Source organism: Haliotis rufescens, unplaced genomic scaffold, assembly GCF_023055435.1.
Source record: "Haliotis rufescens isolate VD_foot unplaced genomic scaffold, xgHalRufe1.0.p SCAF_51, whole genome shotgun sequence".
In the NCBI taxonomy this organism is placed as follows: domain Eukaryota; kingdom Metazoa; phylum Mollusca; class Gastropoda; order Lepetellida; family Haliotidae; genus Haliotis; species Haliotis rufescens.
Genome location: NW_025964235.1, coordinates 2,801,617 through 2,820,113, shown reverse-complemented (window position 1 = coordinate 2,820,113; position 18,497 = coordinate 2,801,617). Strand labels below are relative to the sequence as shown.

The window sequence follows — 18,497 nt, the reverse complement described above, 5'->3', positions numbered from 1 at the left end:
CACACATTCCTCCATACACACAGCACACTTCACACATTCCTCCATACATACAACATACTTCACACATCCCTCCAAACACAGCACACTTCACACATCTCTCCATACATTCAAAACATACTTCACACATCCCTCCATACATACAGCACACTTCACACATCCCTCCATACATACAGTACACTTCACACATCCCTCCATACATACAGTACACTTCACACATTCCTCCATACATACAACATACTTCACACATTCCTCCAAACACAGCACACTTCACACATCCCTCCATACATTCAAAACATACTTCCCACATCCCTCCATACATACAGTACACTTCACACATTCCTCCATACACACAGCACACTTCACATATCCCTCCATACATACAGTACACTTCACACATTCCTCCATACATACAACATACTTCACACATTCCTCCAAACACAGCACACTTCACACATCCCTCCATACATTCAAAACATACTTCACACATCCCTCCATACATACAGCACACTTCACACATTCCTCCATACACACAGCACACTTCACACATCCCTCAATACATACAGCACACTTCACACATTCCTCCATACACACAGCACACTTCACATATTCCTCCATACACACAGCACACTTCACACATCCCTCCATACATACAGTACACTTCACACATTCCTCCTTATATACAACATACTTCACACATCCCTCCAAACACACAGCACACTTCACACATCCCTCCATACATTCAAAACATACTTCACACATACCTCCATACATACAGCACACTTCACACATTCCTCCATACACACAGCACACTTCACACATTCCTCCATACACACAACATACTTCACACATCCCTCCAAACACAGCACACTTCACACATCTCTCCATACATTCAAAACATACTTCACACATCCCTCCATACATACAGCACACTTCACACATCCCTCCATACATACAGCACACTTCACACATCCCTCCATATATACAGCACACTTCAAATATTCCTCCATACATACAGCACACTTCACACATTCCTCCATACATACAACATACTTCACACATTCCTCCATACATACAACATACTTCACACATCCCTCCAAACACACAGCACACTTCACACATCCCACCATACATACAGTACACTTCACACATTCCTCCATACATACAACATACTTCACACATCACTCCAAACACACAGCACACTTCACACATCCCTCCATGCATTCAAAACATACTTCACACATCCCTCCATACATACAGCACACTTCACACATCCCTCCATACATACAGTACACTTCGCAAATCCCTCCATACATACAGTACACTTCACACATTCCTCCATACACACAGCACACTTCACACATCCCTCCATACATACAGCAGACTTTACATATTCCTCCATACATACAACATACTTCACATATTCCTCCATACATACAGTACACTTCACATATTCCTCCATACATACAACATACTTCACATATTCCTCCATACATACAGTACACTTCACACATCCCTCCATACATACAGGACACTTCACACATCCCTCCATATATACAGTACACTTCACACATTCCTCCATACACACAGCACACTTCACACATTCCTCCATACACACAGCACACTTCACACATCCCTCCATACATACAGCACACTTCACACATCCCTCCATACATACGGTACACTTCGCAAATCCCTCCATACATACAGTACACTTCACACATTCCTCCATACATACAGTACACTTCACACATCCCTCCATACATACAGTACACTTCACACATCCCTCCATACATACAGTACACTTCACACATTCCTCCATACATACAACATACTTCACACATTCCTCCAAACACAGCACACTTCACACATCCCTCCATACATTCAAAACATACTTCACACATCCCTCCATACATACAGCACACTTCACACATTCCTCCATACACACAGCACACTTCACACATCCCTCAATACATACAGCACACTTCACACATTCCTCCATACACACAGCACACTTCACATATTCCTCCATACACACAGCACACTTCACACATCCCTCCATACATACAGTACACTTCACACATTCCTCCTTATTTACAACATACTTCACACATCCCTCCAAACACACAGCACACTTCACACATCCCTCCATACATTCAAAACATACTTCACACATACCTCCATACATACAGCACACTTCACACATTCCTCCATACACACAGCACACTTCACACATTCCTCCATACATACAACATACTTCACACATCCCTCCAAACACAGCACACTTCACACATCCCTCCATACATTCAAAACATACTTCACACATCCCTCCATACATACAGCACACTTCACACATCCCTCCATACATACAGTACACTTCACACATCCCTCCATACATACAGTACACTTCACACATTCCTCCATACATACAACATACTTCACACATTCCTCCAAACACAGCACACTTCACACATCCCTCCATACATTCAAAACATACTTCACACATCCCTCCATACATACAGTACACTTCACACATTCCTCCATACACACAGCATACTTCACATATCCCTCCATACATACAGTACACTTCACACATTCCTCCATACATACAACATACTTCACACATTCCTCCAAACACAGCACACTTCACACATCCCTCCATACATTCAAAACATACTTCACACATACCTCCATACATACAGCACACTTCACACATTCCTCCATACACACAGCACACTTCACATATCCCTCCATACATACAGCACACTTCACATATTCCTCCATACACACAGCACACTTCACATATTCCTCCATACACACAGCACACTTCACACATCCCTCCATACATACAGTACACTTCACACATTCCTCCTTATATACAACATACTTCACACATCCCTCCAAACACACAGCACACTTCACACATCCCTCCATACATTCAAAACATACTTCACACATACCTCCATACATACAGCACACTTCACACATCCCTCCATACATACAGCACACTTCACACATCCCTCCATACATACAGTACACTTCACACATCCCTCCATACATACAGTACACTTCACACATTCCTCCATACATACAACATACTTCACACATTCCTCCAAACACAGCACACTTCACACATCCCTCCATACATTCAAAACATACTTCACACATCCCTCCATACATACAGTACACTTCACACATTCCTCCATACACACAGCACACTTCACATATCCCTCCATACATACAGTACACTTCACACATTCCTCCATACATACAACATACTTCACACATTCCTCCAAACACAGCACACTTCACACATCCCTCCATACATTCAAAACATACTTCACACATACCTCCATACATACAGCACACTTCACACATTCCTCCATACACACAGCACACTTCACATATCCCTCCATACATACAGCACACTTCACATATTCCTCCATACACACAGCACACTTCACATATTCCTCCATACACACAGCACACTTCACACATCCCTCCATACATACAGTACACTTCACACATTCCTCCTTATATACAACATACTTCACACATCACTCCAAACACACAGCACACTTCACACATCCCTCCATACATTCAAAACATACTTCACACATACCTCCATACATACAGCACACTTCACACATTCCTCCATACACACAGCACACTTCACACATTCCTCCATACATACAACATACTTCACACATCCCTCCAAACACAGCACACTTCACACATCCCTCCATACATTCAAAACATACTTAACACATCCCTCCATACATACAGCACACTTCACACATTCCTCAATACACACAGCACACATCACACATCCCTCCATACAGCACACTTCACACATTCCTCCATACACACAGCACACTTCACATATTCCTCTATACATACAGCACACTTCACACATCCCTCCATACATACAGCAAGCTTCACACATTCCTCCATGCACACAGCACACTTCACATATTCCTCCATACATACAGCACACTTCACACATTCCTCCACACATACAGCACACTTCACACATTCCTCCATACATACAGCAGACTTCACACATCCCTCCATATATACAGTACACTTCACACATTCCTCCATACATACAACATACTTCACACATCCCTCCATACATACAGTACACTTCACACATCCCTCCATACATACAGTACACTTTACGCATCCCTCCATTCATACAGTACACTTCACACATTCCTCCATACATACAGCACACTTCACACATCCCTCCATACATACAGCACACTTCACACATCCCTCCATACATACAGCACACTTCACATATTCCTCCATACATACAGTACACTTCACACATTCCTCCATACATGCAGTACACTTCACATATTCCTCCATACATACAGCACACTTCACATATTCCTCCATACATACAACATACTTCACATATTCCTCCATACATACAGCTCACTTCACACATCCCTCCAGTCATACAGCACACATAACATAATCCTCTTTACACACAGCACACATATCATATTCCTCTTTACATACAGCATACTACAGCATCCTCCATAACATATTTCTCATCTCCCTCCTTACACACAACACACTCCACACATCCCTCCATACATAAAACAGACTTCACAAATTCCTACATACACATTCAATCCTTCACATATTCCTCCATACATCCAACATACTTCGCATATTCCTCCATACATACAGCATACTTTACATATCCCCCAATACATACAGCAGACTTCACATATCCCTCCATACATAAAACAGACTTCACATATTCCTACATACACATTCAATCCTTCACATATTCCTCCATACATGCAACATACTTCGCATATTCCTCCATACATACAGCATACTTTACATATCCCCCAATACATACAGCAGACTTCACATATCCCTCCACACATCAACATAGATCACATATTCCTTCATACATACAGCACACTTTACATATCCCCGTATACATACAGCAGACTTCACATATCCCTCCATACATAAAACAGACTTCACATATTCCTACATACACATTCAATCCTTTACATATTCCTCCATACATCCAACATACTTCGCATATTCCTCCATACATACAGCATACTTTACATATCCCCCAATACATACAGCAGACTTCACATATCCCTCCACACATAAAACATACTTCACATAACCCTTCATACATACAGCACACTTTACATATCCCCCCATACATACAACATACTTCACATATTCCTTCATAAATACAGCACACTTTACATATCCCCCCGTACATTCAACATACTTCACATATTCCTTCATACATACAGCATACTTTACATATCCCCGTATACATACAGCAGACTTCACATATTCCTCCACACATACAACATACTTCACATATCCCCCCATACATACAGCACACTTTACATATCCCCCCATACATACAGCAGACTTCACATATTCCTCCATACATACAACATACTTCACATATTCCTTCATACATACAGCACACTTTACATATCCCCCATACATACAACATACTTCACATATTCCTTCATACATACAGCACACTTTACATATCCCCCCATACATACAGCAGACTTCACATATTCCTCCACACATACAACATACTTCACATATCCAACCTTACATACATCACACTTTACATATTCCTCCACACATACAACATACTTCACATATCCAACCTTACATACATCACACTTTACATATTCCTCCATACAACAAACCTCACATATCCCCCCATACATACAACCTACTTCACATATCCCTCCATACATTCTCAGTTTTTCACATATTCCTCATACATGCTCAGTTCTTCACATATTCCTCATACATAAAACCTACTTCACATATCCTCAGTACATGCTCAGTTCTTCACATATTCCTCCATACATGCTCAGTTCTTCACATATTCCTACATACATGCTCAGTTCTTCACATATTCCTCATGCATGCTCAGTTCTTCACATATTCCTCATACATACAACCTACTTCACATATTCCTCCTTACATAAAACCTACTTCACATATTCCTCCTTACATACAACCTACTTCACATATTCCTCCATACATGCTCAGTTCTTCACATATTCCTCCATACATGCTCAGTTCTTCACATATTCCTCATACATACAACCTACTTCACATATTCCTCACACATGCTCAGTTCTTCACATATTCCTCAAACATACAACTTACTTCACATATTCCTCCATACATGCTGAGTTCTTCACATATTCCTCCATACATGCTCAGTTCTTCACATATTCCTCCATAAATGCTCAGTTCTTCACATATTCCTCATACATGCTCAGTTCTTCACATATTCCTCATACATTCTTAGTTCTTCACATATTTCTCCTTACATAAAACCTACTTCACATATCCCTCCATACATGCTCTGTTCTTCACATATTCCTCCATACATGCTCAGTTCTTCACATTTTCCTCAATGCATGCTCAGTTCTTCACATATTCCTCATACATTCTTAGTTCTTCACATATTCCTCCTTACATAAAACCTACTTCACATATCCCTCCATACATGCTCAGGTCTTCACATATTCCTCCGTACATACTCAGTTCTTCACATTTTCCTCAATGCATGCTCAGTTCTTCACATATTCCTCATACATTCTTAGTTCTTCACATACTTCTCCTTTCATAAAACCTACTTCACATATCCCTCCATACATGCTCTGTTCTTCACATATTCCTCCATACATGCTCAGTTCTTCACATTTTCCTCAATGCATGCTCAGTTCTTCACATATTCCTAATACATTCTTAGTTCTTCACATATTCCTCCTTACATAAAACCTACTTCACATATCCCTCCATACATGCTCAGTTCTTCACATATTCCTCAGTACATACTCAGTTCTTCACATTTTCCTCAATACATGCTCAGTTCTTCACATATTCCTCCATACATGCTCAGTTCTTCACATATTCCTCCATACATGCTCAGTACTTCACATATTCCTCATACATGCTCAGTACTTCACAAATTCCTCCATACATGCTCAGTTCTTCACATATTCCTCCATACATGCTCAGTTCTTCACATATTCCTCCTTACATGCTCAATTTTTCACATATTCCTCCATACATGCTCAGTTCTTCACATATTCCTCCATACATGCTCAGTTCTTCACATATTCCTCAATACATACTCAGTTCTTCACATATTCCTCCATACATGCTCAGTTCTTCACATATTCCTCCATACACGCTCAGTTCTTCACATATTCCTCCATACATGCTCAGTACTTCACATATTCCTCATACATGCTCAGTACTTCACATATTCCTCCATACATGCTCAGTTCTTCACATATTCCTCCATACATGCTCAGTACTTCACATATTCCTCATACATGCTCAGTACTTCACATATTCCTCCATACATGCTCAGTTCTTCACATATTCCTCCATACATGCTCAGTTCTTCACATATTCCTCAATACATACTCAGTTCTTCACATATTCCTCAATACATACTCAGTACTTCACATATTCCTTCATACATGCTCAGTTCTTCACATATTCCTCATACATGCTCAGTACTTCACATATTCCTCCATACATACAACCTACTTCACATATTCCTCATACATGCTCAGTACTGCACATATTCCTCATACATGCTCAGTTCTTCACATATTCCTCCATACATGCTCAGTACTTCACATATTCCTCATACATGCTCAGTACTTCACATATTTCTCATACATGCCTAGTACTTCACATATTCTTCCATACATGCTCAGTACTTCACATATTCCTCATACATGTTCAGTTCTTCACATATTCCTCCGTACATGCTCAGTGCTTCGCATATTCCTCCTTACATACAACCTACTTCACATATTCCTCATACATGCTCAGTTCTTCACATACCCTACATACATACAACCTACTTCACGTATTCCTCATACATGCTCAGTTCTTCACATACCCTCCATACGTACAACCTACTTCACATATTCCTCCATACATACAACATACTTCACATATTCCTGCATACATGCTCAGTACTTCACATTCCCTCCATACATACAACCTACTTCACATATTCCTCCATACATACGACATACTTCATATATTCCTCCATACATACAACCTACTTCACATATTCCTCCATACATACAACCTACTTCACATATTCCTCCATACATACGACATACTTCATATATTCCTCCATACATACAACCTACTTCACATATTCCTCCATACATACGACATACTTCATATATTCCTCCATACATGCTCAGTACTTCACATTCCCTCCATACATACAACCAACTTCACATATTCCTCATACATGCTCAGTACTTCACATATTCCTCCATACATGCTCAGTACTTCACATATTCCTCATACATGCTCAGTACTTCACATATTCCCCCATACATGCTCAGTACTTCACATATTCCTCATACATGCTCAGTTCTTCACATATTCCTCCATACGTGCTCAGTACTTCACATATTCCTCCATACGTGCTCAGTACTTCACATATTCCTCCATACATGCTCACCACTTTACATATTCCTCATACATGCTCAGTACTTCACATATTCCTCATACATGCTCAGTACTTCACATATTCCTCATACATACAACCTACTTCACATATTCCTCATACATGCTCAGTTCTTCACATACTCTCCATACATACAACCTACTTCACATATTCCTCCATACATGCTCAGTACTTCACATATTCCTCATACATGTTCAGTTCTTCACGTATTCCTCCATACATGCTCAGTACTTCGCATATTCCTCCTTACATACAACCTACTTCACATATTCCTCATACATGCTCAGTTCTTCACATACCCTACATACATACAACCTACTTCACGTATTCCTCATACATGCTCAGTTCTTCACATACCCTCCATACGTACAACCTACTTCACATATTCCTCCATACATACAACCTACTTCACATATTCCTCCATACATGCTCAGTACTTCACATTCCCTCCATACATACAACCTACTTCACATATTCCTCCATACATACGACATACTTCATATATTCCTCCATACATACAACCTACTTCACATATTCCTCCATACATACAACCTACTTCACATATTCCTCCATACATACGACATACTTCATATATTCCTCCATACATACAACCTACTTCACATATTCCTCCATACATACGACATACTTCATATATTCCTCCATACATGCTCAGTACTTCACATTCCCTCCATACATACAACCTACTTCACATATTCCTCCATACATACGACATACTTCATATATTCCTCCATACGTACAACCTACTTCACATATTCCTCCATACATACAACCTACTTCACATATTCCTCCATACATGCTCAGTACTTCACATTCCCTCCATACATACAACCTACTTCACATATTCCTCCATACATACGACATACTTCATATATTCCTCCATACATACAACCTACTTCACATATTCCTCCATACATACGACATACTTCATATATTCCTCCATACATACAACCTACTTCACATATTCCTCCATACATACAACCTACTTCACATATTCCTCCATACATGCTCAGTACTTCACATTCCCTCCATACATACAACCTACTTCACATATTCCTCCATACATACGACATACTTCATATATTCCTCCATACATACAACCTACTTCACATATTCCTCCATACATACAACCTACTTCACATATTCCTCCATACATACGACATACTTCATATATTCCTCCATACATACAACCTACTTCACATATTCCTCCATACATACGACATACTTCATATATTCCTCCGTACATACAACCTACTTCACATATTCCTCCATACATACGACATACTTCATATATTCCTCCGTACATACAACCTACTTCACATATTCCTCCATACATACGACATACTTCATATATTCCTCCGTACATACTTAATACTTCACACCGCTGGAATATTGCTAAAAGGGGCGTAATACCATATTCACTCACTCATTAACTATAGAGCACATGTTTTGTGTATTCTAGAGCCTGTTCAGGTCCCTGCGAGCCTCTAACTGCAAGGAGGACTGCAGCAGTGTTGCCACACGCCCCGTGTGCGGGACGGACGGGAAAACCTACCTATCTAGATGTGAACTCAAAAAGGCAAAGAAGTGTGACGGCAGACGAGTCAAGGTCAGAAAAAAAGGACATTGTTCAGGTGAGTTCATTTTCCTATTTTTCAATAAATGCCGACATGCACACACCAATGGCCCATGTTACATTTGAGTGTGTACTAGATGTGTCGGGGACGTGGGGAAACCCAGTGGCTATCTGCCCCATGTCGCTCTTCACACAGCGTGGTGCTGATGGGGTGGCCAGGTGGATAGTCTTCTCTCTCCATCTCCCTCTCCTCACACAGCGTGGTGCTGATGGGGTGGCCAGGTGGATAGTCTTCTCTCTCCATCTCCCTCTCCTCACACAGCGTGGTGCTGATGGGGTGGCCAGGTGGATAGTCTTCTCTCTCCGTCTCCCTCTCCTCACACAGCGTGGTGCTGATGGGGTGGCCAGGTGGATAGTCTTCTCTCTCCATCTCCATCTCCCTCTCCTCACACAGCGTGGTGCTGATGGGGTGGCCAGGTGGATAGTCTTCTCTCTCCATCTCCCTCTCCTCACACAGCGTGGTGCTGATGGGGTGGCCAGGTGGATAGTCTTCTCTCTCCATCTCCCTCTCCTCACACAGCGTGGTGCTGATGGGGTGGCCAGGTGGATAGTCTTCTCTCTCCATCTCCCTCTCTTCACACAGCGTGGTGCTGATGGGGTGGCCAGGTGGATAGTCTTCTCTCTCCATCTCCCTCTCTTCACACAGCGTGGTGCTGATGGGGTGGCCAGGTGGATAGTCTTCTCTCTCCATCTCCCTCTCCTCACACAGCGTGGTGCTGATGGGGTGGCCAGGTGGATAGTCTTCTCTCTCCATCTCCCTCTCTTCACACAGCGTGGTGCTGATGGGGTGGCCAGGTGGATAGTCTTCTCTCTCCATCTCCCTCTCCTCACACAGCGTGGTGCTGATGGGGTGGCCAGGTGGATAGTCTTCTCTCTCCATCTCCCTCTCTTCACACAGCGTGGTGCTGATGGGGTGGCCAGGTGGATAGTCTTCTCTCTCCATCTCCCTCTCCTCACACAGCGTGGTGCTGATGGGGTGGCCAGGTGGATAGTTTTGTCTCTCCGTCTCCCTCTCCTCACACAGCGTGGTGCTGATGGGGTGGCCAGGTGGATAGTCTTCTCTCTCCCTCTCCCTCTCCTCACACAGCGTGGTCCTGATGGGGTGGCCAGGTGGATAGTCTTCTCTCTCCATCTCCCTCTCCTCACACAGCGTGGTGCTGATGGGGTGGCCAGGTGGATAGTCTTCTCTCTCCATCTCCCTCTCTTCACACAGCGTGGTGCTGATGGGGTGGCCAGGTGGATAGTCTTCTCTCTCCATCTCCCTCTCTTCACACAGCGTGGTGCTGATGGGGTGGCCAGGTGGATAGTCTTCTCTCTCCATCTCCCTCTCTTCACACAGCGTGGTGCTGATGGGGTGGCCAGGTGGAGAGTCTTCTCTCTCCATCTCCCTCTCTTCACACAGCGTGGTGCTGATGGGGTGGCCAGGTGGATAGTCTTCTCTCTCCATCTCCCTCTCTTCACACAGCGTGGTGCTGATGGGGTGGCCAGGTGGATAGTCTTCTCTCTCCATCTCCCTCTCCTCACACAGCGTGGTGCTGATGGGGTGGCCAGGTGGATAGTCTTCTCTCTCCGTCTCCATCTCCCTCTCCTCACACAGCGTGGTGCTGATGGGGTGGCCAGGTGGATAGTCTTCTCTCTCCATCTCCCTCTCTTCACAGAAAGTGGTTCTGATGAGATATATATTTGAGCTGATGCTGTATGTAAGCATGATATAACCATAACGTGTGTATGCAGGTATGTATTTCTGTGTGTGTGTATCTATTTCTCTGTGTGTGCGTGTGTGCGTGTGTGTGTGTGTGTGTGTGTGTGTGTGTGTGTGTGTGTGTGTGTGTGTGTGTGTGTGTGTGTGTGTGTGTGTGTTTCTGTGTGTGTGTGTGTATTTCTCTGTGTGTATAGTTCTCTGTGTGTGTATATTTCTCTCTGTGTGGGCGTGTGTGTGTTTCTGTGTGTGTATTTCTGTGTTTCTGTCTGTGTGTATTTCTCTGTGTGTGTGTGTGTGTGTGTGTGTGTGTGTGTGTTTCTGTGTGTGTGTGTGTATTTCTCTGTGTGTATATTTCTCTGTGTGTGCGTGTGTGTGTGTGTGTGTGTGTGTGTGTTTCTGTGTGTGTGTATTTCTCTGTGTGTATATTTCTCTGTGTGTGTATATTTCTCTCTGTGTGGGCGTGTGTGTGTTTCTGTGTGTGTATTTCTGTGTTTCTGTCTGTGTGTATTTCTGTGTGTGTGTGTGTGTGTGTTTCTGTGTGTGTGTATTTCTCTCTGTGTGTGTGTATTTCCTCTGTGTGCGTGCGTGTGTGTGTGTGTTTCTGTGTTTCTGTGTGTGTACATTTCTGTGTTTCTGTGTGTGTGTTTGTGTGTCTGTGTGTGTGTGTGCGCGTGCGTGCGTGCGTGCGTGCGTGCGTGTGTGTGTGTGTTTCTGTGTGTGTATATTTCTGTGTTTCTGTGTTTGTGTGTCTGTGTCTGTGTGTGTGTCTGTGTGCGTGTGTGTGTGTGTGTGCGTGTGTGTGTGTGTGTTATTGATCCTACACAAACAGACACGCACACCGAGCATGCCACACCTTCCACACCTGTTCCCGAGTGGCAGCATGGCCGCGTGTCCGATAGACCAACACAGTATTTGTGAAGTAGACGTTGCAAGTCCTCAGTCACTTTCACAAACACTTTTACAATACACTTTGTAAGTGAACATTCCACACCAGCTCGTGTACCTGGCGTTCGGGACTGCCTGGCTTGGCGGCTACATACAGGTGACATAACGACACAGGTGTTCAAACTTTCACCGGCAGCGTTCCATTGTACGGTGTGCAGGTGTCCCCTCCAGATCCCAGCGTTAAGGGCTCTCCACTCTCTCTCTTACAGTCTCTATCCCCGCTAGAGGGGGCTACGCGTACCTGCACGTGCGGCTCACCTGCATGTAGACACACTGTTAGATGTACATCACCTCGTGTGTGTGCATGTGGTTGGTGTCGGTGTACAGGTGTGTGAATGATGTGAAGAAGCGCTGTGTTGTGCATGTCACAACACTAAGTGTCTCTGTATCCCGACAGCGAATCGAAAAAAAGTATGTTATGTTACCTAATATACACATCTTACAACGCTTACATAGCTGAATCTAAGGTTGTCTATCTGAACATTCCACAGGACTCGAGTTCAGCAGTGCAGATTTAGTTTAGAGGTGTACAGTTTCACACCAACAAACATGATATGTTTCGTTGGAGCCATTCACACTGAATATATATATATATATATATATATATATATATATATATATATATATATATATATGTGTGTGTGTGTATATACATACATACATACATACATACATACATACATACATACATACATACATACATACATACATACATACATACATACATCCCATCCTTCCCAATCCTTCCCTCTCCAATCCTAACCACATCCCCTCTCCAATCCTCCTTACATCCCCTCTCCAATCCACCCACGTACACTCTCCAATCTCTCTAACATCCTCTCTCAAATCTCTCCAATCCTCCAAACATCCCCTCAACAATCTCTCCAACGTCCCCTCTCCAATCCTTCACACATTCCCTACCTCACCAATCTCTCTAACATCCTCTCTTCAATCCACCGCACATCCTCTCTCAAATCCTTCCCACATCCTCTCTCCAATCCCTCACTCCTCCAACCCTTCACCCCTCCAATCCTCTCCAATCCTTCCCTCATCCTCTTTCCAATCCTTCCAACATCCTCTCCAATCCTTCCCACATCCTCTTTCCAATCCTTCCCACATCCTCTTTCCAATCCTTACCACATACCCTCTCCAATCCTCCCCACATCCCCTCCCCAATCCTTCCCACATACCCTCTCCAATCCTCCCCACATCCCCTCTCAAATCCTTCCCACATACCCTCTCCAATCCTCCCCACATCCCCTCCCCAATCCTTCCCACATACCCTCTCCAATCCTCCCCACATCCCCTCTCAAATCCTTCCCACATACCCTCTCCAATCCTCCCCACATCCCCTCTCAAATCCTTCCCACAATCACTCTCCAATCCTCCCCAAATCCTCTCTCCAATCCTTCCCACATCATCACTCCCATCATTTTCCATCTTAACGTATATCTGCCATTAGGATGTCCCACGTGATCCTGTGCTATGCGGCATTAGGATGTCCCACGTGATCCTGTGCTATGTGGCATTAGGATGTCCCACGTGATCCTGTGCTATGCGGCATATGGATGTACCACGTAATCCTGTGCTATGTGGCATTAGGATGTCCCACGTGATCCTGTGCTATGTGGCATTAGGATGTCCCACGTGATCCTGTGCTATGCAGCATATGGATGTCCCACGTGTCCTGTGCTATGTTGCATTAGGATGTCCCACGTGATCCTGTGCTATGTGGCATTAGGATGTCCCACGTGTCCTGTGCTATGTTGCATTAGGATGTCCCACGTGATCCTGTGCTATGCGGCATATGGATGTCCCACGTGATCCTGTGCTATGTGGCATTAGGATGTCCCACGTGATCCTGTGCTATGCGGCATATGCACTCCGTTGTTTGGATCTCTTGCGATGACCAGGGATTTCAGTGGTGTATACGTGATGTCGTGTGTGTTGCAGACTGGCTTCAGTGGCATATACGTGATGTCGTGTGTGTTGCAGACTGGCTTCAGTGGCATATACGTGATGTCGTGTGTGTGGCAGACTGGCTCCAGTGGCATATACGTGATGTCGTGTGTGTGGCAGACTGGCTTCAGTGGCATATACGTGATGTCGTGTGTGTTGCAGACTGGCTCCAGTGGCATATACGTGATGTCGTGTGTGTTGCAGACTGGCTCCAGTGGCATATACGTGATGTCGTGTGTGTGGCAGACTGGCTTCAGTGGCATATACGTGATGTCGTGTGTGTTGCAGACTGGCTCCAGTGGCATATACGTGATGTCGTGTGTGTTGCAGACTGGCTTCAGTGGCATATACGTGATGTCGTGGGTGTGGCAGACTGGCTTCAGTGGCATATACGTGATGTCGTGTGTGTGGCAGACTGGCTTCAGTGGCATATACGTGATGTCGTGTGTGTTGCAGACTGGCTCCAGTGGCATATACGTGATGTCGTGTGTGTGGCAGACTGGCTCCAGTGGCATATACGTGATGTCGTGTGTGTGGCAGACTGGCTTCAGTGGCGTATACGTGATGTCGTGTGTGTGGCAGACTGGCTTCAGTGGCATATACGTGATGTCGTGTGTGTGGCAGACTGGCTTCAGTGGCATATACGTGATGTCGTGTGTGTTGCAGACTGGCTTCAGTGGCATATACGTGATGTCGTGTGTGTGCCAGACTGGCTTCAGTGGCATATACGTGATGTCGTGTGTGTGGCAGACTGGCTTCAGTGGCATATACGTGATGTCGTGTGTGTGGCAGACTGGCTTCAGTGGCATATACGTGATGTCGTGTGTGTGGCAGACTGGCTTCAGTGGCATATACGTGATGTCGTGTGTGTTGCAGACTGGCTTCAGTGGCATATACGTGATGTCGTGTGTGTTGCAGACTGGCTTCAGTGGCGTATACGTGATGTCGTGTGTGTTGCAGACTGGCTTCAGTGGCATATACGTGATGTCGTGTGTGTGGCAGACTGGCTTCAGTGGCGTATAAGTGATGTCGTGTGTGTTGCAGACTGGCTTCAGTGGCATATACGTGATGTCGTGTGTGTTGCAGACTGGCTTCAGTGGCATATACGTGATGTCGTGTGTGTGGCAGACTGGCTTCAGTGGCGTATACGTGATGTCGTGTGTGTTGCAGACTGGCTCCAGTGGCATATACGTGATGTCGTGGGTGTGGCAGACTGGCTCCAGTGGCATATACGTGATGTCGTGTGTGTTGCAGACTGGCTTCAGTGGCATATACGTGATGTCGTGTGTGTGGCAGACTGGCTTCAGTGGCATATACGTGATGTCGTGTGTGTTGCAGACTGGCTCCAGTGGCATATACGTGATGTCGTGGGTGTGGCAGACTGGCTTCAGTGGCATATACGTGATGTCGTGTGTGTGGCAGACTGGCTTCAGTGGCATATACGTGATGTCGTGTGTGTTGCAGACTGGCTTCAGTGGCATATACGTGATGTCGTGTGTGTGGCAGACTGGCTTCAGTGGCATATACGTGATGTCGTGTGTGTTGCAGACTGGCTTCAGTGGCATATACGTGATGTCGTGTGTGTTGCACACTGGCTTCAGTGGCGTATACGTGATGTCGTGTGTGTTGCAGACTGGCTTCAGTGGCATATACGTGATGTCGTGTGTGTGGCAGACTGGCTTCAGTGGCGTATAAGTGATGTCGTGTGTGTTGCAGACTGGCTTCAGTGGCATATACGTGATGTCGTGTGTGTTGCAGACTGGCTTCAGTGGCGTATACGTGATGTCGTGTGTGTTGCAGACTGGCTTCAGTGGCATATACGTGATGTCGTGTGTGTTGCAGACTGGCTCCAGTGGCATATACGTGATGTCGTGGGTGTGGCAGACTGGCTTCAGTGGCAAATACGTGATGTCGTGTGTGTTGCAGACTGGCTCCAGTGGCATATACGTGATGTCGTGTGTGTTGCAGACTGGCTTCAGTGGCATATACGTGATGTCGTGTGTGTGGCAGACTGGCTTCAGTGGCATATACGTGATGTCGTGTGTGTTGCAGACTGGCTCCAGTGGCATATACGTGATGTCGTGGGTGTGGCAGACTGGCTTCAGTGGCATATACGTGATGTCGTGTGTGTTGCAGACTGGCTTCAGTGGCGTATACGTGATGTCGTGTGTGTTGCAGACTGGCTTCAGTGGCATATACGTGATGTCGTGTGTGTGGCAGACTGGCTTCAGTGGCATATACGTGATGTCGTGTGTGTGGCAGACTGGCTTCAGTGGCATATACGTGATGTCGTGTGTGTTGCAGACTGGCGTCCATCAATACATACACACAAGTCTCCTTATGCACCGAACCACCCAAAAGTCTACATCTGTTTCATACCACGTATAAACAGCTTAAAGACACGAGGAACCAGAGTACCATCACGTCCTGCTTCAAGATGGTTTATCATGAACATCTAAGTCAGGGTTAGTTTAAGTGAAGAGTGTTTTAGCCGCAGCGGAAGTGTATTAGGTGATGTGAGGGCAGTTCTCCCCATATGGAGACACCTGTTGGTAACACCCTGACTGGCGTGTTGTATTTGGTAATAGATGTACATCAATGTATAATGTTAGCTAGCATTGGATGTCCGAGTCGGACGAGGGAGATTCTTACCCCCAGCATGTGGTGTTGCTTCATGTATACAGACCATGTCACAGAACTAGGCCCATATCGTCACGCACGACCCGATTCGAACAGCAAACATATGTAATTATAATTGTGAGATGAGTGGCCGAGCCACGTGTTCGCCACCTGTGTTCCGCCACCTGGGACTCCCCGCATCCCTGGCACGCTGGTATATCTACAGCCTCAACCTGTTGATTGCTTATTCATCACCTTGGGCTTTACGTAGATCAGATAACGGCGCTATGTTTATCTGAACGACACTTGCTGCTTAAAACCTTATCCTCGACAAGTGGGTAATAAAAGGAAATTAAGTTATCCTGTTAATCGCCTGCCTGGAGATTGGCGTTGATTACACCCATATGCAGTGGGTACGTGGGTCGGTATATAGGAGAAAGCGAGGGTGACAGCACCCCTTCCCTCGGAACTCCCCCAGCCCTTCCTCCACACACATACACCCTCCTCCCTCCCCCTCCTACCCTCCTCTTTTCCTGCAGCTTGGGTTATACTGAGACCACTGCTCCAGGGCTGTGTCGACTTCCAGCTCATGTCACACTGTAGCCTTGTATCGCGCGCCCAAACCCTTGTACAAACACGCTGAACCAAACCCGATTAAAGTGCTATCTTGCTTACATCCCTCGCTACCTGGTCGAAGACAGTCAGCGGCGGTGATAACAGCGTGTTCACCTGACTCAACAAAGCCGGAGGAGAGAGGCGACACCTGGAGGTTTAAGGAGTAAACATGTTTGTCGCCTTCCAGTTGCCCCTAGCTCGCAGATCACTGGAAACTGTCACATGTCGACAGGCACTCGGAGTGGAGTATTCAGGGCACACATAGTTCGACATTCACTGGATTAACATAGCAGAATATACACTCGAGGTGAAGATAGAAGGCTTCCATTGCTCGACATACACCAAGTGTGGAGATTGAAGTATATACACAGCTCGACATACACCAAGTGTGGAGATTGAAGGATATACACAGATCGACATACACCAAGTGTGGAGATTGAAAGATATACACAGATCGACCC

At 44.9% G+C, this 18,497-nt stretch overlaps 1 protein-coding gene across 7 annotated transcripts in view; it reads left to right on the top strand.

Moving 5' to 3' along the window:
• LOC124128355 (SPARC-related modular calcium-binding protein 1-like) overlaps nucleotides 1-18,497 on the top strand; it is a 120,860-nt gene that overhangs the window by 50,347 nt on the left and 52,016 nt on the right. For all 7 annotated transcript variants that reach the window (XM_048384865.1, XM_048384870.1, XM_048384869.1 and 4 more), the window contains exon 2: nucleotides 10,023-10,194. In XM_048384865.1, the coding sequence (XP_048240822.1) occupies nucleotides 10,023-10,194 (172 nt within the window). The remainder of the gene's footprint in view (nucleotides 1-10,022; nucleotides 10,195-18,497) is intronic.